The following is a 27554-nucleotide window of genomic DNA, read 5'->3' on the forward strand; positions in this document are numbered from 1 at the left end:
AACCTGGGGTATGAGACAGAGAGAGGGGCATATGAATGAAGCCAGTTCTGAAGAGAAAAAAAAAAAAAAAGAAAGAAAAACCACAAAGTCATGTAAACAGATCTATGATCATGAACTGGTAAATCATCCAACTGGTGGACATAGACATTCCAGGAATGCACGAAATAGGGGTGCACTCGGTGTCTTCACATGTCTCGATATAGTAAGTCTACCAGAAAAGAGAAAATGTCGGAAGAGGCCTTTTCTAAGAAATCTTCAGAAATCAGGGGCAATAAGGCTATATCAGGAAAAACAAGGAATGAAGGAGGAGACCACATTATAGAGGGTGAAAACACTGTCCCAGATAAACATCTGGACAATCAGATCCCCTTAAAACCTTAAATTTTGGTCCAAATGGTTACATAGATCACAACACATCTGGTGTCTTATGCCACCTTAAAAAGCACTTAATACGTGGATACATTTAGGAAAATTATTTCGGATAAGAGCACACATTTTCTGCCATTCCTGGCTCGTCCGTTCACATTCCAGAACAGTCTCCAATTACCAAACCAACGGAGGTAAAACTAGTTTAGTCATTTTGTCCCTTAGCAATGCAAATGTCCACGTTGGAGGCCAAATTAAAATCCTTAACCAAGTCCAATATATAGCCAGAAGGCTGGAGAGTGCAGGTAACTTATTTTACTGCTTATATAGGAGCCAGTGCCCAGGCTAAAGAGAAGACAAAGATGAAAGGGTCACAAGGGGTTTCAGGCCAGAGGTATCCAAACAGTTGTACTTGTCTGAGCCGACCTCACTAGGGTACAAAACAAAAGCCGCTGACATATCAAGGGGAAAGGACAGGGAGCCAAAAAGCAGATTTAGGGCAGGAAGGCCAAGAGTAATGATTTAGAGTCAGACTTTGGCTGATGGTTCGGAGGGGAAACCACAGAAGTGCAGTAAGGAAAATGGAGAGAGTCCGTTCTAATAAAAGACATTACTTAGCTGTGGTGCTATGGAACAAATCTATGATGCATGTCATTAAAACAGGGGTTCTTAATTGTAAGAGCAGTGAGACTGTGGAGCTCTCTTCCAGAGGAGGCGGTCATGGTGAATTCGGTAAGAGTTCACAAGGGGCCTGGATACATTTCTGGAGAGTAATAACGTTTTTTGTCTTCCTCTTGATCAACTTAGCAGGGACTCATTAGGAATATAGGTTTAACTTGATGGACTCCGGTCTTTTTTCCAATGAACTATGTTACTATGATGAAGTAAAAAAAATAATAAAATCGAGAGACCAACACCATTTGAACTTTTCTGTTTAAAAAGAACAGATAAACAAGATTGCTAGGGAAGGGTCTGTATAAAAGAGAAACAGAGAAAGACCAACTGGCGGCGCCTCGTGTATTACACCGATATATATGTGTAGGAGGTGGGGGGAATATGGGGATGACCCCACAGGGCTTATAGATGGCCGCTCACCTCAAGACTGTAGTAATAGGCATATAACCCCAACAACATGGGGTACCATCAATCCTAGAGACGCTGTCAAGCCAGTGGGTTGCAGGAATCGACCCAAGTCTTCCTGTAGATATGCGAGTAGAGAGTGAGGCAAAAAGAACCCTTGAGACCTGCACTGCGACTATTAGGAGTGGTAATGCTGTAATCCAGGTAATGGAGGAAGCAATGATTAAGTCCAGGTGGTGATAAAGATCCTCAACAGTATCATTTATTGACAAAAAATAATAAAGTTAAAAGATTACGCGTTTCGGGAGGAGCCCTCCCTTCCACGGTCACCCTGATCTGAGGAAGGGAGGGCTCCCGAAACCCACTGGCTTGACAGCGTCTCTAGGATTGATGGTACCCCATGTTGTTGGGGTTATATGCCTATTACTATCGTCTTGAGGTGAGCGGCCATCTATAAGCCCCGTGGGGTCATCCCCATATTCCCCTATAACTTAATTTTTCCGTGTTCAGGGCGCTATGAGGGTTCATTTTTTGCGCCGTGATCTGAAGTTTTTGTCGGTACCATTTTTGCACTGATCTGACTTTATCGCTTTTATTCATCTTTTCATGATATAAAAAGTGACCAAAAATACGCTATTTTGGACTTTGGAATTTTTTGCCGCGTACGCCATTGACCGAGCAGTTTAATTAGCGGAATATTTTTTTAATTCGGACATTTCCGCACACGGCGATAGCACATATGTTTATTTTTGTTTTTATTTACACTTTTTTTTATTATTGGAAATGCCGGGTGATTCAAACTTTTATTAGGGGAAGGGATAATTCAAAGGGTTAATGATTTTTTTTTACACTTTTCTTTTGCAAAATTATAGCCCCCATAGGAGGCTATAACATTGCATTTACTGATCTTTAACAGTGTTCAATGCATCTCCATAGGGATGCATTGATCAGGGTTTTCGGCGATTGATTGCTCAAGCCTGGATCTCAGGCTTGAAGCATTCTATCGGCGATCGGACTGCAGGAAGGAAGGTAAGAGACCTTCCTCCTGTAGAACAGCTGTTATACCGCGGCGATCCCGAACAGCTCCCTGAGCTAACCGGCACTTTTTACTTTCACTTTTAGCCACGTGGCTCAGCTTTGAGCGCGCGGCACAGCGATCAGTGCTGCGCGCTATTAGCGGCGGGTCCCGGCTTCACTATGACGCCGGGCCCGCCGTGATATGATGCGGGGTCAACGTGGGACCCCCGAGTTATATCATGGGAGCGGAACCAAGGACGTACTCATACGTCCTTGGTCCTTAAGGGGTTAAGGAAAAGCTGCCGGGGAACACCCTAATGACTCGTGGTTTAGGCAACATGAAAGCTATAAAAGGTTTCCTTTAAGGGGGCTGTTTGGATTAAAAGGTCCATAGCCCTAAAGCTTTTTAAGAATAAATTGTGTTCAAAATTGTCTAGCTGAGAAAGCAGGTACTAACTAACTAACTAACTAGTCTTTTGATCGACAAGCCCTAGATTTGGATTGGCATTGTGTAATACTTTATTTTCCCTGTGGTGGTGCTGCAGGAAAATTTAACACTTACTGACAGGATCCCCAAAGCTTACAGCTGATCACTTGGGATTTTCTGATCCATTTTTTTTTCCAGCAGATTTTAGGTAGTTTTGGAAACAGACAGGCCATTAATGATCATTCTTTGATTGACACTGGTGAACATTATTAATGATTATGCTTATTTCACACAATTATCTGAGATATCTACTAGTGGTCCTAGAACCATCCTGGGGCCAAAGCAATAGTCAATGACTATATAATAGCAATCACAGAAATGGTACAAGAACTTGAAGAAGCCTTATAATGGCAGTAAGGCATTTTGTTTTTCCATTGACAATACTGAGGTAAGCTGAGAACTACAAGTCAATAAGAAGATGTAACGGCTGCACGCAGGCCGGTCTGGGGGTCTTTGCTCAGGTTAGATCTATAGCTGCCCACATGACAAATGAATGCAGCTCTGCAATGGCTCAGGTATGGTATCAGAGTCTTTAAACGGCTGCAAGGCCTAAGACGTGAAGCAGCTCTGGTCTTTGGCAATCCATAAGTGTTTCTCCAGAGGCCGACGCTCACTTCTTTGTGAAATATGACTCCATAAATCAGTCTGCAGAAGTGGCACTTGTGCACTTCGCTATCTATCACTGCAACGAAAGCTTTTGGGCAGGGCCAATCTAGAGGAAGGCTCGTCACATTTGGCATTGATAAACTATGTGCTACTTACATATGAGATGTGCTAAAGCTACGGAGGGGGGGGGGGGGGGGGGGAGACGAAATATTAAAGAAAAAAAAAAAACACATCCTGCTGGTGTTAGCATGCTCAAGGCAGTGGCAGGAGCTTTAGCATCTCATCTTCAAAAGGCAGAAAGCCAAAGCTCCGGCAACCTGCAGAAATTGGCTAAGCCTGTAGCCCTCAGCTCCTTTAAGTTGAAACATCTTCAAAGTCTTGCTATGTAACTGTGGGGCACAGCAGCTGCCACCCCAGATTTCATTCTATCTAGTCTTGGCAGTTCTCAGTTCAAGGAGAGAAAGGAGGAGACAGCAAGGACAAAACGGAAGGAGATCTTCTGCAACAAGAAATATTAGCAAGCTGCCAAATAGATGGAATGTATGGAGCGGGCAACAGGAGGTGGCAGAAAACCGAATAAAGGAAAGATCAAACTGAATGAAAGGGGAGGTCCAAGACTACAAAAACATGTCTGCTTCTTTATACAAACAGCATCACTCATCAAAAAAGTCCATGTCAGGGACCTGTGATGAGTAAACGTAAGGGTAAATAATAAAAATGGAGAAGGGGCTAAGAAAATAGAAAAAGCTAGCAAAATATTTTACTAAACGAAGCAAGAGGCCTAATTGAGAAAAAGGTAAAAGGCTATGTGGAGTTCTGGAGCCATGAAGGTACCGGTACACTGGTTCAGAGAGGTCACTACATACCTGGTGATACATGCCAGGCTGCCCTGCCTATGTCCAGCCATTGGGTACTTTTAAAGAAACAGTCCATTGCCAACACTCAACCCGGATTTCTATCATAGGAACAACTCCCCTGGGGTAGAGGTTTACCAACCTTTTGGGTTGGTACGGGTCAAAAAGAAATCTGCACTAAAGGGGGTACTCCCCTGGGAAAAAAAAAAACATTTTAATCAACTGGTGCCAGAAAGTTAAACAGATTTGTAAACGAATTCTATTTAAAAGTCTTAATCCTTCCAGTACTTATCAGCTGCTATATGCTCCACAGGAAGTTTTCCTTTTTGAATTTCTTTTCAGTCTGACCAGTGCTCTCTGCTGACACCTCTGTCCATGTCAGGAACTGTCCAGAGCAGGAGAGGTTTGCTATGGGGATTTGCTCCTACTCTGGACAGCTCCTAAAATGGACAGAGGTGTCAGCAGAGAGCTCTGTGGTGAGACAGAAAGAAAATTCAAAAAGAAAAGAACTTACTGTGGAGCATATAGCAGCTGCTAAGTACTGGAAGGATTAAAGCGTACCTGTCAGATTACCCAAAAAATATGTTGCTCCTGATCATGTACATGTAATCTTTGTGTGTCTATGACCAATATTTCTCTTAGAATTCACTTTATTTACTTGGAGTGATTGCAAAGTGAAAAGTACTTTTAATTTACAACAGGGGGGCGGGTACTCACTGTGATGACCACTCCCTCTCCGCTCTGGGAACAGTAACCTTTTCCTTTCTGGTTTTATGCTACACACACACACACACAGACAGTGGGTCTACAGCTTTTACAAAACTACAGCTCCCAGCATGCCCACACATCCTATGAGCTGTAGTTTTGCAACAGCTGGAGGCATATGATTGTAGTCCCCCTGTAACACACATTCATTTCATATATTCACAGATCTATACACATACATATATATCCACACACACACACACGCACACGCACACGCAGGGACACTTACTATTTAAACAAAGAAATCCTCCATTCAGTCTTCTATCTCCTGCTAAGTCACAGCAGCAGTGTGCTTCTGCCCCTTCTCTTCACACAGCAGACAGTAAGGGAGCCTGTGCTTCTGCCCCTCCCCAACCACCTAAGGATAGGGGATAAGTTTGAGATCGTGGGGGGTCCGACCGCTGGGGCCCCCTGCGATCTCCTGTACGGGGCCCCGACAGCCCGCGGGAAGGGGGCGTGTTGACCTCTGCACGAAGTGGCGGCCGACACGCCCCCTCAATACAACTCTATGGCACAGCCGGAGCACTGCCTTCGGCAATCTCTGGCTCTGCCATAGAGATGTATTGAGGGGGCGTGTCGGCCGCCGCTTCGTGCGGAGGTCGACACCCGCTATCTGGCCGGAGAGCCTGGCCCCCGTACAGAGAGATCGCAGGGGGCCCCAGCGGTCGGACCCCCCGCGATCTCAAACTTATCCCCTATCCTTAGGATAGGGGATAAGTTTTTCACCACTGGACTACCCCTTTAACTTACAGGCACCGGTTGATTAAAAAAAATATATATATGTTTTCCAGTGGAGTACCCCTTTTAAGACTATAAAGCTAAATTCAAACAAGCATAAAGCAGGTGCAAGTCCTGGCCCAACCACAGATTATTATCATCTATAGTGCTGTCAGTTCAGGTCAGCCTAAATGTCAGGTCAAGACTTGCAAAAATACAGCCCAATTGCAGCCCAATTGCTTACACTCCTAAGATAGGCCCTCAGTAGTAAGGTAGTAAATCATCTCGATTAGGTTGAAGCCCCCGGTAGGTAGGTAGTAAATCCTCCCCTATAGAATCTTCCTATTCAAGGAAAACTGTCACCAAGTTCACCAACACTAAACCCAATACACTGGGTTATAGTGTGGGTGACCAGGAGTTTCTACAGGGTTCACTTACTTTTGAAAGTTTTGCTGCTGCCGAGTAAGTGCTCTGTAAAGTCTTGTAGTTGACCTCCTTTGTTGTGCTCTGTAGGCGGTTCCCCCGTTGGCAGTCTTACTTTGGGTTCCAGAAGCAGGCACCCAAAAGCCTGCCACCCTTTTTGAATATGTATTTTGTGCGACTCCATGTCCTAGTGACGTGGAGTTATCTGCTCCCAGAGTGCTCCAGTCTGACCACAGTGCTCTCTGTTGTCACATTTGTCCGTGTCAGGAATTGTCCAGAGCAGGAGAGATTTGCTTCTACTCAGGACAGTTCCTGACACGGGTAGAGATGACAGCAGAGAGCATTGTGGTCAGACTGGAAAGAACTAAATAACTTCCTCTGTAGTATAGAGCAGCTGATAAGTACTGGAAGGATACAGACTTAAATGTAATTTACAAATCTTTATAACTTTTCTGCAACAGTTGATTTAAAAACATGTGGTTGTTTATAAGTCCCCTCAAAAAGAAAGTAAAAATCACACTTCCCTTTCCTGCATTAAGGCCTCTGCATCCTTCACTCTGTTAATGGTGCTGGACCTTCTCCTGCACCCAGCACCATGACAAATTCATTGCACAACAGGTCCTGATAACAGAGTGTCCAATGATGAGGCCTCAGTGCTGGTGCGGAAGGAAAAGGAGCATGGAAACCTTTCAGGCTCTTCATACAACATCTGCCCTAAACAGTTCTTGTATTTTTCCCATACAGGTCTGCTGTTTATAGAAATACAGGATTTATCTGAATACCGTATGAGTGACGTATGTAACCAGAGGAGGCTAACAAGTAATAGAAACCTGATCATAATAATAATAAAGTTGAAAGTTTCTGTTCTGCAGAGAAAACATTTCAACATTCTTATCACAGAGAGGATTACAATAAAAGGTGACACCAGTATATAAATAAGATGGGATCAGGTCATTCACAATAGGCATTGTTAACAGCTTCCCTCCTCCACCTCCCTGCACAATTACCTCTGCACAGGTCACAATGCACACCCGGAATACTTTTCCCAAAAAAGTCAATGAACCCAATCTAGTCTACCATTTTCTAGGTCCATGTAGCTGCTGTAAAGTGGATGTCTAAATGCTATTAAACAGAGCAGAAGCTCGGACAATATGCTCCCCTATAATGTACCAAAATGATTTAAAAAAAATGTACTTATCAGATGAAAAAATAAATAAATAAATAAATAAAAACACACATTCAGCTTAAAGGGATTCCTAATGTGGGTGCGGTGTGCAAAGAAGGCTATTTATTATCTTAGCTCCCAGCATGCCCACACATCCTATGAGCTGTAGTTTTGCAACAGCTGGAGGCATATGATTGTAGTCCCCCTGTAACACACATTCATTTCATATATTCACAGATCTATACACATACATATATATCCACACACACACACACGCACACGCACACGCAGGGACACTTACTATTTAAACAAAGAAATCCTCCATTCAGTCTTCTATCTCCTGCTAAGTCACAGCAGCAGTGTGCTTCTGCCCCTTCTCTTCACACAGCAGACAGTAAGGGAGCCTGTGCTTCTGCCCCTCCCCAACCACCTAAGGATAGGGGATAAGTTTGAGATCGTGGGGGGTCCGACCGCTGGGGCCCCCTGCGATCTCCTGTACGGGGCCCCGACAGCCCGCGGGAAGGGGGCGTGTTGACCTCTGCACGAAGTGGCGGCCGACACGCCCCCTCAATACAACTCTATGGCACAGCCGGAGCACTGCCTTCGGCAATCTCTGGCTCTGCCATAGAGATGTATTGAGGGGGCGTGTCGGCCGCCGCTTCGTGCGGAGGTCGACACCCGCTATCTGGCCGGAGAGCCTGGCCCCCGTACAGAGAGATCGCAGGGGGCCCCAGCGGTCGGACCCCCCGCGATCTCAAACTTATCCCCTATCCTTAGGATAGGGGATAAGTTTTTCACCACTGGACTACCCCTTTAACTTACAGGCACCGGTTGATTAAAAAAAATATATATATGTTTTCCAGTGGAGTACCCCTTTTAAGACTATAAAGCTAAATTCAAACAAGCATAAAGCAGGTGCAAGTCCTGGCCCAACCACAGATTTTATTATCTATAGTGCTGTCAGTTCAGGTCAGCCTAAATGTCAGGTCAAGACTTGCAAAAATACAGCCCAATTGCAGCCCAATTGCTTACACTCCTAAGATAGGCCCTCAGTAGTAAGGTAGTAAATCATCTCGATTAGGTTGAAGCCCCCGGTAGGTAGGTAGTAAATCCTCCCCTATAGAATCTTCCTATTCAAGGAAAACTGTCACCAAGTTCACCAACACTAAACCCAATACACTGGGTTATAGTGTGGGTGACCAGGAGTTTCTACAGGGTTCACTTACTTTTGAAAGTTTTGCTGCTGCCGAGTAAGTGCTCTGTAAAGTCTTGTAGTTGACCTCCTTTGTTGTGCTCTGTAGGCGGTTCCCCCGTTGGCAGTCTTACTTTGGGTTCCAGAAGCAGGCACCCAAAAGCCTGCCACCCTTTTTGAATATGTATTTTGTGCGACTCCATGTCCTAGTGACGTGGAGTTATCTGCTCCCAGAGTGCTCCAGTCTGACCACAGTGCTCTCTGTTGTCACATTTGTCCGTGTCAGGAATTGTCCAGAGCAGGAGAGATTTGCTTCTACTCAGGACAGTTCCTGACACGGGTAGAGATGACAGCAGAGAGCATTGTGGTCAGACTGGAAAGAACTAAATAACTTCCTCTGTAGTATAGAGCAGCTGATAAGTACTGGAAGGATACAGACTTAAATGTAATTTACAAATCTTTATAACTTTTCTGCAACAGTTGATTTAAAAACATGTGGTTGTTTATAAGTCCCCTCAAAAAGAAAGTAAAAATCACACTTCCCTTTCCTGCATTAAGGCCTCTGCATCCTTCACTCTGTTAATGGTGCTGGACCTTCTCCTGCACCCAGCACCATGACAAATTCATTGCACAACAGGTCCTGATAACAGAGTGTCCAATGATGAGGCCTCAGTGCTGGTGCGGAAGGAAAAGGAGCATGGAAACCTTTCAGGCTCTTCATACAACATCTGCCCTAAACAGTTCTTGTATTTTTCCCATACAGGTCTGCTGTTTATAGAAATACAGGATTTATCTGAATACCGTATGAGTGACGTATGTAACCAGAGGAGGCTAACAAGTAATAGAAACCTGATCATAATAATAATAAAGTTGAAAGTTTCTGTTCTGCAGAGAAAACATTTCAACATTCTTATCACAGAGAGGATTACAATAAAAGGTGACACCAGTATATAAATAAGATGGGATCAGGTCATTCACAATAGGCATTGTTAACAGCTTCCCTCCTCCACCTCCCTGCACAATTACCTCTGCACAGGTCACAATGCACACCCGGAATACTTTTCCCAAAAAAGTCAATGAACCCAATCTAGTCTACCATTTTCTAGGTCCATGTAGCTGCTGTAAAGTGGATGTCTAAATGCTATTAAACAGAGCAGAAGCTCGGACAATATGCTCCCCTATAATGTACCAAAATGATTTAAAAAAAATGTACTTATCAGATGAAAAAATAAATAAATAAATAAATAAAAACACACATTCAGCTTAAAGGGATTCCTAATGTGGGTGCGGTGTGCAAAGAAGGCTATTTATTATCTTCTGTCCCTTACATTCAATCAATGACCGGCCCCTTACATCAAATACATGAAAATGTGGAGAGCCAATATGAAATATAAATAACAACTGGGGGGCAAAAGTGAACCCTCCCTCAGCTGAACGACAATGCAGAATATATTATGTTAGCCGCAGCGTCTTGCAGACTCCTTACAATGATCAGTGACACGAGGAGGATAGGAATAAAAGCGGCGTGTACCACACATGGCCGGGCCATCTCCCTGGCTCTGCGGTACAGGACATATCAGAGAATGGAGGACGGATTGTGTCTTTTTTCCATTCTTCGCAGTATTCTAATACTCCTTTCATTAAGCTTGTTTAATTAGAATCCAGCTGCTAATTTGCAAGTCGATACCAGAGGGTGCAGGACGGCCTTCCTTTGAATCCTGTCCCTGTGATCTACTGTGCGCACACACTGCCATCCTTCAGTAGCCTCTGCGAGCTTTTCTGACAATTAGTGCAGGAGAAGCCGTATTGATCTTGACAGGGAAAATATTAATCTTCTTCCCGTTTTAATGAACCATAATCTTCAAGGGGGTTTATTCTCTTGCTCGCTGTGGCAACTCGCGACAATGGGTAATCTTGGCCACATCCCGCATAACAACTAAATGCAAATAGGACAGCCTGTGTCTGAGAAGATACCATTTTGCCCTTCGTAGAGGATATCAAAAAACGGTTACAAGTTGCCCCACGTGAACGGCGACGGTAGCTGGGCTACAGCAGCCTGACACGGCAAAGGGTTTTTTTTTCTCTTTTTGTTGTATTTGTGTGTTTTCTTCATCAAAACTTCTATGAATCATCTTCATTACGGTTTTATTAGTCTCCATCAATTCACCGCCGCTGTCAGCGCCGCTCAGTTTAATTAAGCTGCTTCTCATTAATATTCCGGCCAATGCTGACATCTGACAGGAAAATTTTGTAAAGCTGTAGTTTAGTATTTTTTATTTTTTTTGCAGTGTGTGTGGAAACCTGGTCCATTCTTGCTTGAAGCCAAATCATATTTTAAGAAAATGTAAGGGCAAGTTAAGATGTGACCAGTTCTGCAGTAAAAAGAAACCAAAAACATGCATGTGGGTTCTGCTAGGTCAGTGGTCTCAAACTGTGGCCCTCCAGATGTTGCAAAACTTATACTCAAGACATGCTGGGGGTTGAAGTTTTGCAACATCTGGAGGGTCACAGGTTGAGACCACTGTGCTAGCTATTTCATCCCTCTAAATTAAATGGATGAAATCTGAAGAATTTCTGCCTCAGAGAGAGCATGTGCTGTGGATTTGGAAATCTGCAACATGCAAAAAATTCCTGCTACATATTGAATTTTTTGTTTGTTTGTTTTGATCCCCGTCCACATGTATTGTAGTAGTGTAGTATAATTTGCTGCAGATTTGCGATGCAACAAACCTGCAATATCTGAACTCACCTCCAGGGGTGAAAAACATTTTTTTTTTTTATATCAACTGGTGCCAGAAAGTTAAAGAGATTTGAAAATTACTATGTATTCTATGTATAAAGTTTAATCCTTCTAGTAGTTACCTGCTGTATGCTCCACAGGAAGTTGTATTTCTTTCTGGAGTTCTTTCCTGCCTGACCACAGTGCTCTCTGCTGACACCTCTGTCCATGTCAGAAACTGTCCAGAGTAGGTGCAAATCCCCATAGCAAAACCTATCCTGCTCTGGACAGTTCCTGAGATGGACAGAGGTGTCAGCAGAGAGCACTGTATCAGACTGAAAAGAACTCCAGAAAGAAATACAACTTCCTCTGTAGTATACAGCAGCTGATAAGTACTGGAAGGATTAAGATTTTTAAATAGAAGTAATTTACAAATCTGTTTAAATTTGTGGCACCTGTTCATTAAAAAAAATGTTTTTCACTGGAGTACCCCTTTAACTGTTCTCAGAATAGTATAAGCCATGACAAATATGAATGGTATTAGGGTGAAAACCCCAGTGGGTGGGTATGTAGGGAACCCTCTGCTTTTAGGTAGAAGCCCCCAGTAGGTAGGAAACCTCCTATTAGGTAGCTAAAAGAAAATGGGAAGAGAGAAGAGAAGATGGGGAAACTGGCCGGAAGTGAATGGGATCTGCAGGGAACTAGGACTATGTAAGTATTGTGTCTCTTTTCTATTTCTCCCCCGTCCCAGATGCATTTTTTCTCATTTTTGTAAGAGGCTGGAATATCCCTTTAAGAGAGTTATTTTGTTATAATAGACCCACTTTCCATGATATGGGCGATTAAAGGTTATCCCCTATCCACAAGATGGGGGAAACAATTTGATTGGTGGGGGTCCAATTGCTGGGACCCCCACCGATTCCAAGAACGTGCACGGACAACGCTCAATTTTATATATGGGGGGGGGGGGGGGGGGCACTAGTAGGGTTATCTTGCAATGGGTGGGTTTAGAAGAGGACATGATAAGATTACATTTTTTTCTCTGTTTATAAAACACAGTTCTGTGAATCAGAATAGTATATTAATACTGGATTTAATATAGGAAAGACTTCCATATGCATGTACAAGGCTAAAGTGTCATTTTCTGCTTATCTTGAATGAAATTCGATTGTAAAATAAAAGGGACTAAATGGTTAATATCTCAGTGTTCACTGCCCAATAGACGTATCAATTGTAATTCACTTGTGTACATGTGGTGTATACTAGCTGCTGTTCTCACAGATCCATTGACAGACAGATGTGTGCAGATGCTGCTGCTTTCATACAGCAGACACATTAATCAGCAATAGTAACCCATCTAATAGGAGAGCTATACACAGCAACTGGCCCATCACCATAGTGTGTGGTCCCTTACCCCATGAATGATTGATACTGCCGGCATCATTAATGGGCAAGAGGTCAAGAGACGACAGCAAATGGGTCACATTGGACTATGTGATTTCCAATAACATGGAAATAAAGCTTTTGAATAAGCTCATGATCTATGTTAATATAGGACACGCGGTGTTACTGCATTCAGGGGTTATGATGTAAATTTAGTACCTGCCCATATTACTGTTCAATACGCCCTGTGATTAAGGACCCTATAGAAGTCTATGGTCAGAAGTCTACTGTACCTCTGTATGTCTCAAGTTCCGAAGGGAGTACTCCCGTGGAAACTTTGTTTGTTTTTTTAAATCAACTGGTGCCAGAAAGTTAAACAGATTTGTAAATCACTTCTATTAAAAAATCTTAATCCTTCCAGTACTTTTTAGGGGCTGTATACTAAAGAGAAATCCAAAAAAGAAATGCATTTCCTCTGATGTCATGACCACAGTGCTCTCTGCTGACCTCTGCTGTCCATTTTAGGAACCATCCAGAGCTGGAGGAAATCCCTATAGCAAACATATGCTGCTCTGGACAGTTCCTAAAAATGGACAGCAGAGGTCAGCAGAGAGCACAGTGGTCATGACATCAGAGGAAATGCATTTCTTTTTTGGATTTCTCTTTAGTATACAGCCCCTAAAAAGTACTGGAAGGATTAAGATTTTTTAATAGAAGTCATTTACAAATCTGTTTAACTTTCTGGCACCAGTTGATTTAAAAAAAAAAAAAAAAAAAAAAAAAGAGTTTTCCACGGGAGTACCCCTTTAACCCCTTAAGGACCGGGCCATTTTACACCTTAGGACCAGAGCGTTTTTTGCACATCTGACCACTGTCACTTTAAACATGAATAACTCTGGAATGCTTTTAGTTATCATTCTGATTCCGAGATTGTTTTTTCGTGACATATTCTACTTTAACATGGTGGTAAATTTTGTGGTAACTTGCATCCGTTCTTGGTGAAAAATCCCCAAATTTGATGAAAAATTTGAAAATTTTGCATTTTTCTAACTTTGAGGCTCTCTGCTTGTAAGGAAAATGGATATTCCAAAAATACTTCAACTCCCAGCATGTACTGATCGCCGAAAGGCATGCTGGGAGATGTAGTTATGCAACAGCTGGAGGTACGCAACTACAACTCCCAGCATGCAGAGACAGCTGTTTGGGCATGCTGCGATTTGCAGTTTTGGAACATCTGGAGAGCTATAGTTTAGAGACCACTGCAAGGTGATCTCCAAACTGTAGACCTCCAGATGTTGCAAAACTACAAATCCCAGCTTGCCCGGACAGCAAACTGCGGTGTGGGCATACATTCAGTTGTAGTTTTGCAAGATCTGGAGGTGCATAGTATAGAGATCACTGTGCAGTGGTCTCAAACTGTAGACCTCCAGCTGTTGCAAAACTTCAAATCCCAGCATGCCTTTAAAGCTCTCTGGGCATGCTGGGAGTTGTAGTTTTGCAACATCTGGAGGGTTACAGTTTAGAGACCACTATAGTGGTCTCAGACTGTAGCCCTCCAGATGTTGCCAATTAACTCACCGGCTTCCGTAGGATCCAGGGAGCTACGTCGCCGTCCTCTTCTTCCGCCGACCGTCGCCCGCTGCCACCGCCGATGGGTGAGTGGACTTCGGCACCCGGTGCCTGTCGGTTTCCCCATCCTGCCCCGCCTATTGTGGGTGGGCAGAACGGGGAAACCAAAAGTAAAGCCCCCCGCCCCCGATCTGCTATTGGTGGTCGCGTTTAGACCACCAATAGCAGGGATAGGAGGGGTGGCACCTCAGCCACCTCACTCCTATCTCTACAGGGGGATCCTGGGTGTCATGGACAACCGCGATTCCCCCTTCTATTCCGGGTCAACGGGTCACCATAGACCCGTATGACCCGGAATTAGCGCAAATCGAAAGTGTAATTTCACTCGCGATTTGCGCCGATCGCCGACATTGGGGGGGGGGGGGGGCATGCCTGCTAAAGGATTTCAGCAGGAATGCCGTTCCGATCTCTGCCCGCCGGGCGGCAGAGACCGGAGAAACACCAGAACGTCCGGGGACGTCCTCGGTCCTTAAGGCACAGGGTGCCATGACGTCCCCCGACGTCCTTGGCCCTTAAGAGGTTAAATCTATCATGGAGTTAATCTCAAGTAGAAGCATTGTTGACTAAGAAAATATCTCTGAATGGCGCACCATATGGCAGTATAACAACTCTGGTATGAAGTCATGGAATACTGTTACACTTGATATGCATCCTTACATGCTCTTAAAGGGCACCTGCCATTATATAAAGGAAAGTGTTCATCCCCGTCTGATCACTAGAACGAGCGGAAAGTCGAGCGTGCCACCACATGCTTCTCTTCTGACTCTGTACATAAGACAGGCACAATACGCGGGGTCATGTAACACAGATCCACACTGAAAAGCTTTTTTAAACTATGATTTCTTTTAAACACCTTCACATTTTAGAAGTAATAATAGTGTCCTGGGATCCAGCTCCCGGCAAATGTTTCATGCTGCCTGTGGTTTGGGTAGTATAAACCAGCTGACAGGTTCCATAGGTTCTCCACCCCAACTTTTGAAGACAAGTGACCCAAGGACAGAGCTGTTTACTGCAACACAGCAGGAAATATAAGAATGTCTCTTCTCTTTAACCTGTTAAGGACTCAGGGCATACCTATACGGCCTGAGTCATTAAAGGGGTACTCCACCCCTAGACATCTTATCCCCTATCCAAAGGATAGGGGATAAGATGTCTGATCGCGGGGGTCCCGCCGCTGGGGACCCTCGCATTCTACCTTGCGGCACCCACCTGTAACGGCTTCCAGAACTGCTGGAGGCCCTAAGGCTAATACCATCCCGACCACAGGGACGGAAGATCGTGACGTCACGACTCCGCCTCCGTGTGACGTCACACCCACCCCCTCAATGCAAGTCTATTGGGGGGGGGCTTGAAAGCTGCCACGCCCCCTCCCATAGACTAGCATTGAGGGGGTGGGGCGTCACAACATGATGGGGCGGGGCTATGATATCACAAGCTTCTGGCGCCGACTCCAGCGTTCGGAACAGTTTGTTCCAAACGGTGAGCAGCGGAGTACCCCTTTAAGCAGTTAAAGAAAAACTGTCTCCAGAAAACAACCTATAAAGTTTTATATTAAATATATGCCCAATAATTTTGGGATGGTTTTATTTAATTTTCCATATTTTTATCCATATAATAATTCTGAAATCTTGCCGTATTCATTCTGGCCACTAATCCTTATTATAAGTGGATAATTCATGGTTTACAAAGTTTTAGCATTTTCCACATCACCATCACAGGATTACCAAAAAAAATTTCCCCTATATATATATAAAGCCTCTTGGCTCACTTTTTCCTCCTCCCTGCACTGGTCAGAGCATGCCCACAACATTTTCCCATACAAGTCACTGTTTCCTATGGTCCTATGTGGCTGCTATAAAGTATATCTTTGAATGCTGATGATAGTAGCTCAGGCAAGATGGCTGCCCCTATAATCATGTACAGAAAATAAAAACAAAGAATTGCAAAGAATACCTGTTTTAATTAGTAAAAATAAAATCAGTCATATATATGTATACTATGAAGTGTACCTATAAATAAAAAAAAAAAATATAAAATATATATAAGATGCGTTCTCTTCTCCCGGCCCTGTGTCTATGAGACATGGACAGCCCAATAGACTTACATTTCAAGTCCATCCAGGTCACTTATTACACTTCTCCTGGCTCCTCCTCGAGGTATGAGTGTTCAGACCCCGACTGATAACATTTTTGAGAAGTCTATGGAGTATACGAACTACATGGCCACTATACAGTTATTGTGGTGGGGGCGGTCCAGACTACATGGCCACTATACAGTTATTGTGGAGGGGGCGGTCCAAACTACATGGCCACTATACAGTTATTGTGGTGGGGGCGGTCCAGACTACATGGCCACTATACAGTTATTGTGGTGGGGGCGGTCCAGACTACATGGCCACTATACAGTTATTGTGGTGGGGGCGGTCCAGACTACATGGCCACTATACAGTTATTGTGGTGGGGGCGGTCCAGACTACATGGCCACTATACAGTTATTGTGGTGGGGGCGGTCCAGACTACATGGCCACTATACAGTTATTGTGGTGGGGGTGGTCCAGACTACATGGCCACTATACAGTTATTGTGGTGGGGGTGGTCCAGACTACATGGCCACTATACAGTTATTGTGGAGGGGGCGGTCCAAACTACATGGCCACTATACAGTTATTGTGGTGGGGGCGGTCCAGACTACATGGCCACTATACAGTTATTGTGGTGGGGGCGGTCCAGACTACATGGCCACTATACAGTTATTGTGGTGGGGGCTGTCTAAACTACATGGCCACTATACAGTTATTGTGGAGGGAGCGGTCCAGACTACATGGCTATTATACAGTTATTTTGGAGGGGCTGTCTAAACTACATGGCTATTATACAGTTATTGTGGAGGGGCGGTCCAGACTACATGGCTATTATACAGTTATTTTGGAGGGGCTGTCTAAACTACATGGCTATTATACAGTTATTGTGGTGGGGGCTGTCTAAACTACATGGCTATTATACAGTTATTGTGGAGGGGCGGTCCAGACTACATGGCTATTGTACAGTTATTGTGGAGGGGCGGTCCAGACTACATGGCTATTGTACAGTTATTGTGGAGGGGCGGTCCAGACTACATGGCTATTATACAGTTATTTTGGAGGGGCTGTCTAAACTACATGGCTATTATACAGTTATTGTGGAGGGAGCGGTCCAGACTACATGGCTATTATACAGTTATTTTGGAGGGGCTGTCTAAACTACATGGCTATTATACAGTTATTGTGGAGGGGCGGTCCAGACTACATGGCTATTGTACAGTTATTGTGGAGGGGCGGTCCAGACTACATGGCTATTATACAGTTATTGTGGAGGGGGCTGTCCAGACTACATGGCTATTATATAGTTATTGTAGTTGGGGGGGGGGGGGGGGGAGTGGTCCAGACTACAATTATACTATCACCGCCATTAATCAGTTATTGTGGAGGTGACAGGCAGACTGTCCCTATAAAGTTGATCAAGACTGCACTGCCACTATACAGTTATTGCGGAGGAAATGGTTGACACAACATGGCCATTATAAAGTTATTGTGGAGGGGGCAGCCCAGACAAGAGACAGTGCTATTATAGGGGGCATTCCACAGTAGACAGCCAGACTGATTATATAGGAGGGTCAGTAAAAGGAGACCAATGATGACTATACAAATACAAACTGGAAACATTAATGGCAATCAGAAATGGATGTCTGTCAATTCCTCTAGTATGGAACCATCTGCCCTTTTATTTCTACATCCCGTTGAACACACTTTCTTAAAAAAATTTAAAAATCACTGATGAGTTATCTGAGCTCTATAGAGTTCTGTATAGAATTTGTAACCTAAACCTACACACTTCCCCATCTCATCTCACACAGGCATAAAGCTAAGCTTGTTTCCAGACCTGCTCAGCTGTGTTGTACAAGGTAAACATCAAGAAGCTTTATAAAGGCAAACAATAGGTGTAACACAGACTTCAGACATAAACAGGCTATGCGCTGCCCATTACTGCTCAGTCCCCCTGCAACCTTTACACTGAAGGCAATAAAATATTGATCTGTATTGACTGCTTCTAGTATGTGTGACAGCTTGTCTTCAGGATGTGACTTAACTGAGCAGTAAAAATTGCCCAAAAGACTGCTAATTTATGTGGTCAATAAAGGATAGGGTCTCGGCGAGGCAGATATGCAATATCATTTGAATCCTCTGCTGCCAAATCGAACACATTCCGCTATTAATTGTGTTAACCACGGCTCCGAGGTGAGCGCGCTCACAAGTAGGATATCTGTGGTACATTTTCATTGCCGACATATAAAAATATCTGAATTTATTTTGGAAGACAGCTGTCAAGGATGTGTTTTTAAGAAACAGCACCACTCTTGTGCACAGGCCGACTCTGGTACTGCAGTTGAGCCCCTGACCCTGTCAAGTTTTTGTGGACTTTTATATTGATGGCTTATTCCTTGGATATGCCACTGATTGTGGGGGTCCAACTTCAGATTCCTACATCAGTCAATTTATTGGAGCTGGAGAGCTTGGTCAAGTGCTGTGACTTTGAAGTGGCTGTGCCTTGTACTGCAGCTTACCAGCAACTCAGGCCCATTCAACTAAGGCTAACTTTGCATGGTCTATGTGCTCTGACCTGTTCCCATTCATTGCTAATTTTTTTTGCACGCCAAATGGACCCAGAATGGCTCGGCACACAACTGACACTGTCGAGTCTTGATGAAGCCCATCAGAAATGGGGTCTGTCGGGTGTCCATAGCCTAAGGAAGAAAGCATTATCCTAGACAGTGGTGACCAAACTATGGCCCTTCAGATGTTGCCAAAGGCTGTCCGGACATGCTGGGAGTTGTTTTGCAACATCTGGAGGGCCACAGTTAGGAGACCACTGTTCTAGTCCACTAGTGAAAGGTATATGTATCTCTCCATTACTACTACACCAAGAGGGTTTTTGGAGAGTCTGAAAAAATAGAGTAAATGCCTTGATGTTCCTTAAAGTTGGTCACATTAACTTCATTATATTGTTATAACACACAAATGTATTGTTTTTGTGTCATTCTGCTCCCTTGTACAAGCTGTCATTGATATATAGGGCATAAATATGTTGAGACACATATATACTTCGGTGTTAATCATATGTTGCTGATTAAGGCGGAAGTATTGATTTTGGCTTGAGTCAATGTGACCTACTGACACAAGAGATAGGACTATTGTTCACAAATACAGACAGATGTATTGAAATCAAATACGGGGTCACTCACCTCCAAGTCTGGTCTATAGCGGTCCTCAAAAACTGCCATGGCTGCCAGTGACCCAGAGCCTGCAAAATAATTCATGACATTACTGGTTGTTGCCTTTCCAGATGACTAACAGGATCCAACAAAACCACCATGGTCAATACACAGCATAGCACGCGGGCAAAAAAAATAAAATTAAAATAAACACAAGATAAAACCCAAAACATGGAACCTTTCTCAAAAGCTCTTGTACAAAAAAGTTTTTTTTCTCTTTCTTGATGGGATACATGTTCTTGACATTTAAAGAGGCACTGTCATTGTTGAAGACTTGATATATTGCAGGACTCATAATATGCCATTTCATAATATACAACTGTTAAAATTTGTTTTTTAAATGTTCACCCGAAATTAAAGCTCAAAATGGCTGCACCCCCCTTGCCATTTTGTGGAGCCCGGGTAGCCTGCCATGGAGGATCAAAACTGTACCTGTACTGCGGCCCCGGTTGGGTCTGTAAGTGTCTGCATCTCAGCAATCCTCCCAGAAAGGGACTCTGCACATGGGGCTAAATGCACTGGAGAGAATTGCACCCTAGTGTCTTCCACAGACCCTAGGGTGCAATGCTCTGCAGTCTGCTCATACACACACGAGGGGGGTATGTACAGACTGCACATATACACCCCCCACACATGTGTATAGCAGTGTGTGTGTGTGTGTGTGTGTGTGTGTGTGTGTGTGCATTCCTATACAGCATTGCACCCTAGTCTGTACTACTGACAAGGGTGCAATGCTCTGCACATACCCATACCTGTATAGGAATGTACATACACCCAGAAGCAGATGACTCAGAGCAGATGAATCACTGAGGGAGAGACAGACACGCCCCCTCCAGCCAGCAAAATGAAAAAGTAACTCAGCAGCAGGTAAATGTTTTTTTCTCTGGATATATAGGTCCTAGACACAAAAATGATATGTACATGATCAGGATTAGGTACTGAGTAACACCTTTTTTTTTATTTTTTTTGCACTATGACAGGTATGCTTTAAGTCCTTGAGTATTATCAAAATTTTTGATATGTCGGGGTATAAGTGTTAAGACCCCGACCAATTTTTAGAATGAGCAGGGAGAAAGTGAGGCTGACAAAAACATAGACTTAAAAATTGTACAGGAGAGTTTGTCTTGCTTAGTGCGCTTTTCTCTCAACTAGTTCTAGCTGTCGCAGTCTGAACACTCAATTTTGAATTTAGGGCTCAAAAAAACCCATGTGCATTTATCGGGTACCAAAAGTAAACATGTTCTGTGCAATAAGCAGGTGCCAAGTCTACGGTCCCTTATTTTTTGCCGAGGATACTGTCACTGGCATCACCTATCTGGACACGTTGAAGTAAAGCTTATACCACAGATAGACCACGTTTGGCAGACATTCATCTTTCAGCAGGATGGTCACCTTAACATTTACATTTGGATGTTTACAGAAAACTAAATAAAGCTCTACAAGAACATTGGATCGGCTGTGCTGGAAACAAATTGCCAATGTTGCGCTGACCTCAATGATCGCCAGATCCAACACCCAAGCTCCTTTCTGTAGGGACCCTGCCCCCTTCCCACTGGCACGCATCTGGGAAAAACTTGACTACCACCGTGTTACCAATGGAAATCACTCTGAACAGCTGTAATGTATAGACAAGTCTTGGATGGGGGGCGTGGCCTGAATGCCGGAGTGAGTGGACGCATCCCGTAGGAGCACCCGCTACCCCTGCCAAATTACCCCTTATATACTCACCCTGCGCGGCTGGTCATCGGGCAAGTAGATACGGCCGGTGGGAATCTCCGGTGAGGCCTCTTATCTGGTCTTGGCGGCTGTGGAAGGTGCAGGGAGCATTCGGCTTCTGCAGCCTGTGGAGTCCTGATTCCAGTCGGAGTAGTGCTGTGAAGCTCCAGTGCAGCGGCAGCAGTCTGGTGGCGCGGTCCTGCTTGTTCAGGCTGCGTTGGTGAGCGAGGTGGTTCAGTCCCTCCTGGCCTTGCTGGATTCGGGGTCTTCGGCCACCCCCTGAGATGGGCGCCATCTTATGCCTTCACGGGCGGGGCCTCTGCGGGTTTCTGTGGATACTCCTGCTGCAGTTGGCTGGTGGTTGCTGAGAAGGTGAAGTGCGGCATAGGCTGTTCACTCCTGCTGGAAGCTCCTACTGCTGGGGGACAGAGTGGCTGCGGTCTCCTCCTGCTTGCTGAAGTATTTCCCTGTGGACCCTCTCTCTGGCCATCAATCTCAGGCTGCCTGCTGCTGTCCTGCCTACACTTAGTAGTGCCTCACCAGAGTTCTCCTGTACATGCTAGGAGAGCTCTCCCTGGACTGCCAACTGCCTTGCCATTTGTGAGTACCCTGAGGGAAACCTCTATAACTGCTGCGACTTGTGCTGTCTTGCAGTAAAGACCTCTGGGGGAGAACAGTGACCCTGGGACTATCGTACTAGTGCCTTTCTACCTGCTCTGTGTACCCTGCTAGCCATGGGTGGCCGCTGTGGTAGTCACAGAAATAAAAAAAATCTAAAACTGAATGCTGAGCCCTCTCTGCCGACCTCTGATGATGGGTCCTCCCGTTCCTGCGGCCCTTCTCACCAGGATGCTGGTGCTCAGACCCTGCTTGCTGCTAAAGTATCCGTGCAGGCGGCTAAAGCACTAAGTCAATTCTCCAGACCACCGGACAGGCCTAGGGGTGACTCTCCTGATCCGCCTCTGTCATTATTTGAGGGTTCTTTGACTCCAACAGCAATTGTCCCCTGGTTATGATGCTGCTGCTCTGGACCAGCAGTTCTAACTTTTGACTGCCCTTACATCCTCTCAATCAATAATGGTGACTAAAGTAGATGAACTGCGGTAGGAATTTGTTATTCTGCGCCATGAGACCCAGAAAATATGTGAGCGCACTGAGGAGGTGGAGCACAGGGTCTCTACGGTGGAAGATACTTTCGTACTGGGGTGGTGGTTAGTCTGGATATTTATAAGGCCTTTGATTCAGTGCTGTGGCACGTCTGTGGAACGTCCTGGGTGCGTTTGGGTTTGGTCCCCGATTCTGTGCTTGGGTCCGTTTGTTATATGACAGCTCCAGGGCTCGTATTCGCACTAACTTGGATGCTTCTGCTCCCTTCTTCCTGGGTCGCGGGACGAGGCAGGGATGCCCCCTTCCTTTTTGCTCTGGCGATTGAGCCTTTGACAATGGCCATCAGTAAAGATCCCACTATCTGTGGTATTCCCAGGGGGTCTATTGCGGAGAAGGTTTCCCTATATGCAGATGACACACTGGTGTATTTAGGGGATGCAGGGAGTTCCCTAGTGTCTCTTGACCTACTTGAACGGTTGATTTCCATTTCAGGCTTGCAGGTCAACTGGACTAAGTCAGAGTAGACTAACCGACATCTCACCTCCGCCACCTGCACCTGTGCACGGGCCTGATCAGCAGCGTCCCTGACCATGAGTGTGCAGCAAACGAAAAAGGACGGTCCAGCCCAAGGATGCAGGTAAAAGCAGTACTTTCTTAATTGGGTAATATTCAGACAGAACAAAAGCCGACGCGTTTCAGACCTACACCCGGTCCTTAGTCATGGCATGACTAAGGACCGGGTGTAGGTCCGAAACGCGTCGGCTTTTGTTCTGTCTGAGTATTACCCAATTAAGAAAGTACTGCTTTTACCTGCAACCTTGGGCTGGACCGTCCTTTTTCGTTAACTGGGCTAAGTCCTCTCTCATGGCACTCTCACCTGGAGTCCTCCTTCCCTCCTTTCTTCCGGCAGGGGTGCAAGTGGTTCCCTGTTTTAGATAACTGGGCGTGGAGGTTACTGTATTCCTGGTGGAATATATGTCCCTGAATTTGGAACTGCTCTTGTGCTCCACTGTGGAGTGGTTGAATGCCTGGTCCTCCCTTCCTCACCGGAAGGATCAGTATATTTAAAATGATTTACCTTCCTAAATTCCTTTACCTTTTTCCATTTGGCTACCATAGTTCCCCCTAGGAAATGTTTTAGTAAACTGTGTGGTGCTCTGGGATCCTTCTACTGGGAGGGAAAGTCCCCCAGACTCTGTCAGGCTCCTAAACAACATGGTGGCCTAGCTGCTCCTGATGTATATAACTTTTCTTGCCTCTCAACTGGTCTATGCAGCGTGGAGCAACCTGGAGCTGTCAAACGCGACAACTGCCTTGGCTGGAGCGCTTATGGGTTCCTATGAAGCTCTCATTAATTCGCTCTACAGGTATCACTCTCACTCCTCCTTTCCTATTCCCCTACAAACAATAGCGAAAAAGTGTGGTCTGTGGTGTTGAGCAAATGCCCACAGCCTCTTGTATCTCCTAGGGTACTCTTGTGGGGAAATGTACATTTACCTCACCTGCATGGGTTACAGGAGGCCAGTTTCTGGGGTTCTCATGGAGTCAAGTTATACCGAAGTGTGCTGGGAGTTGTTAATGAAGTGGTCTCTGGTTGGCATAGACGTCTGCTGATCCACTTCTTGCTATTCTGTGGTAGTACTGACTTGGAAGGATGCTTCCCCTCTGTCTCATTGGCTGAATATGGTTAACAAATATCTCCCGTTGTACCAGGCACTGTATGCGAGTCGTAAGTGCCCGAAGAAATTTGACTAGGTTTGGACCCCCTGGCTTTTACTTGATGTGTCGGCTGACCTGACTGGATTGTCCCAGTAGGTTTTCTATAGCAGTCAGGGGTGTGCCCACGAGATTAAAATGGAGCAAAATCTACTTGTCCCTCATGACGATCCACTTGTCCGGGCCAATTTTCGCTTTTACGCTCTCATTTTTTCCTCCTCACCCTATAATAGCCATAACTACCTACTAGGGATCGACCGATTATCGGTATGGCCGATATTATCGGCCGATAATCACGATTTTGGGCATTATCGGTATCAGCAATTACCTTGCGGATAAGCCGATAATGCCCCCCCCCCCCCCCGCACCGCGACCGACCCCCCGCGTCGCACCCCCCACCGTAGTGCTGGACGGTATACTGGTATGGATTTTTGCCCGTACCGCTATACCGGTCGGGCCCCTCCCCCACCCTTCGAGTCAATAAAAAAATAAAAATAAATAAACTTACCCATAATGGGGGTGGTCCGGGCCATCCATCCTTCCTTCCAGTAGTGTCCGGCGCCATTCCGGGTGGAGGGTGCACCGGTACGGGCTGTCCTTCTCCGGGGGTCCTCTTCTCCACTTGGGGCAGGCTCCGGCCTAGTACGCTGCATAGACGCTGCTACGCCGTGACGTCAGGTGCGTCGCTGCGCACGGGTGTCACTGCGAAGCAGCGTCTATGCAGCGTACTAGGCCAGAGCCTGCCCGGAGTGGAGAAGATGACCCCCAGAGAAGAAGGACAGCCCGGACCGGTGCACCCTCCACCCGGAATGCCGCCGGACACTACAGGAAGGAAGGATGGATGGCCCGGACCACCCTGACAGGTAGGGGGAGAGAAGCGGGTGGTGGTGGCGGCGGCCTATGGCACAGCAAAAGCCATTGCAGTGCATTGATTTAAAGCGCCCGCTTTAAATCAATGACCTGCAGCGGTGTCGAGGGGGGATAAATATCCGATAACTTATACCGGAATATCGGTGTAAGTTATCGGCTATCGGCCCTAACCTCCACCGATTATCGGTATCGGCCCTAAAAAACGATATCGGTTGATCCCTACTACCTACTATAATGATACCTTTTAATTGTTCTATAACATTCTCTGAACCAAAATATATATATTAGGTGAAATTGAAATAGTAAAAGATAATTTAGCAGATTTGGTGGTTTTTCTTTTCTACGCCATTTACCTTGTAGATGAGATAACATGTTAGTTTCATACTTTAGGCCACCTGATTACAGCGATACCAGATGTTATATAATTTATGTCATGTTTTACAAAAATGTAAAAAAATTCAGAACTTTTTTGAAATTTTTTTAATTGCCATTTTTTGACCCCTGTAACTTTTTTTTCGCATACCAGGCTGTATGAGGGCTCATTTTTTGCGCCATAATCATTTTTTGTATCGGTACCATCTTGGTATTGATCTGACTTTTTAATTGCTTTTTAACTTTTTTCTGGGAATATTATAAAAATTGCAATTCTGTGGTTTTGTATTTTTTTTTTTTTTTTTATACATTTACCGTACGGGATACATAATGTTATATTTTAATAGGTCGTACAATTATGCACACAGCGATACTAAATGTAAATTTTTATTATGTTTGCATGTTTTTATATAGCAAAAGGTGGTCATTTGAGCTTTTAACATGAAAGGGGTTAATGTGTGTTTTTTTTTTTTACTTTTATTAAAACTTTTTTTTTTTTTATACACTTTCCATTAGACTTATAGCAGGAATCATTAGATTCCTCATACAGATGGAGAGTTCTATTGAACTCCATTTATCTGTGTGCTCTGTGATCCATTGATAGAGCCTAGTCCAGCCAGGATCTATCAATGACAGAGCCGGACAGCAGGCAGCATAGGTAAGCCCTCCGGCTACCTCCATAGTGGATCGCCCCCTCACGATCGCACTGCAGGGGGGGGGGGGTGATCCACATGTCCCTTTAGAAGCCGCTGTCAGCTTTGACAGCAGCGATCTAAAGGGTTAGCGGCGGCCCCCGGCTACTGAGAACAGCCGGTGGCTGCGGAGTATGGAGCGGGCAGGAGTCCGGAGCCCGCTCCATACAGACTGAAAACAGCCGGGGGCCGCAGACTCCTGCCCGCTCCATACACCCCTCTGAGCGCCACATGCTGGATATTAGCGGCGGTGTGAAACTTGCGCCCCGTGCAGACGTGCGTCCGCTCCTCCCCTCAGCTCTCCGAACGTTTCTGAAGCTAGAGCTGGGGGGGATCGAAGGCAGAGGACACAGGTCTGCACAGGGAGCAAGAAGCCACGCCGCCTCATCTGCCCCCCCCCCCCCCCCCCCCGCAGGTCTGCATTGCAGAAAGAAGGCAGAGCAAGGGGAGTGAGGATGTACACAGCTTCTCCACTCCCCCTGCTCTGCCTTCAGAGGACGCCAGTTTCCACAGCCAGGGGCTGCAGAGTATGGAGCGGGCACGAGTCAGGAGCCCGCTCCATACAGACTGCGGGCTAAGGGCCGAAAAAATTCACCTGCCCGGCGCCCGAAACTGCTTGTCCCGGGCGTCGGGCGATAGGAATTCCACATCCCTGAGCAGGCTGCTGTTCTTTAAGGGAGGGGGCCGGGTTACTGGGATGTGTGATTGTTAGAGATGAGCGAACTTACAGTAAATTCGATTCGTCACGAACTTCTCGGCTCGGCAGTTGATGACTTTTCCTGCATAAATTAGTCCAGCTTTCAGGTGCTCCGGTGGGCTGGAAAAGGTGGACACAGTCCTAGGAGACTTTTCTAGGACTGTATCCACCTTTTCCAGCCCACCGGAGCACCTGAAGGCTGAACTAGTTTACGCAGGATAAGTCAACTGCCGAGCCGAGAAGTTCGTGACTAATCGAATTTACTGTAAGTTCACTCATCTCTAGTGATTATGTTTGTCTATTGGTGTGGGGCTTTTCTCCAGATGGGTCTCGGGTGCACTCTTCCTTCCTGTTAGTGATTGTCTTGGTACATCTTACATCCCAGTCATTGCGATTGAGTGGACCTACAGAATAAAAAAATACTTTAAAAAAAAGACAAGTCTTGGCTATATAGTGTGTCTTCTCAGCCTAATAATTGTGTGTTATGTTCTCTTGGTTATGAATACCGAGGATAATTTTGCACCATTTTTTTTGAATCGCCCTGTACATACAAGGGCTATCATCATAACCTGATGTTCACGCCAAACACTATATATTTATGTGCACCAAAGGGGTGAATAAAAGCAATTCGGCAATATCAAGAATGCTATGTCGGGCCTGCATAATCAGTTTGC

The 27554-nt window shown here is 45.3% G+C and overlaps 1 protein-coding gene across 1 annotated transcript in view; it reads right to left on the reverse strand.

The window, feature by feature from the left end:
* LOC130344236 (proteasome subunit beta type-7-like) overlaps positions 1 to 27554 on the reverse strand; it is an 86143-nt gene that overhangs the window by 8068 nt on the left and 50521 nt on the right. Inside the window, exon 6 of the mRNA XM_056554411.1 lies at positions 19681 to 19739. Coding sequence (XP_056410386.1) covers positions 19681 to 19739 — 59 coding nt within the window. The remainder of the gene's footprint in view (positions 1 to 19680; positions 19740 to 27554) is intronic.

This window comes from Hyla sarda, unplaced genomic scaffold, assembly GCF_029499605.1.
Source record: "Hyla sarda isolate aHylSar1 unplaced genomic scaffold, aHylSar1.hap1 scaffold_71, whole genome shotgun sequence".
Taxonomy (NCBI): Eukaryota; Metazoa; Chordata; class Amphibia; order Anura; family Hylidae; genus Hyla; species Hyla sarda.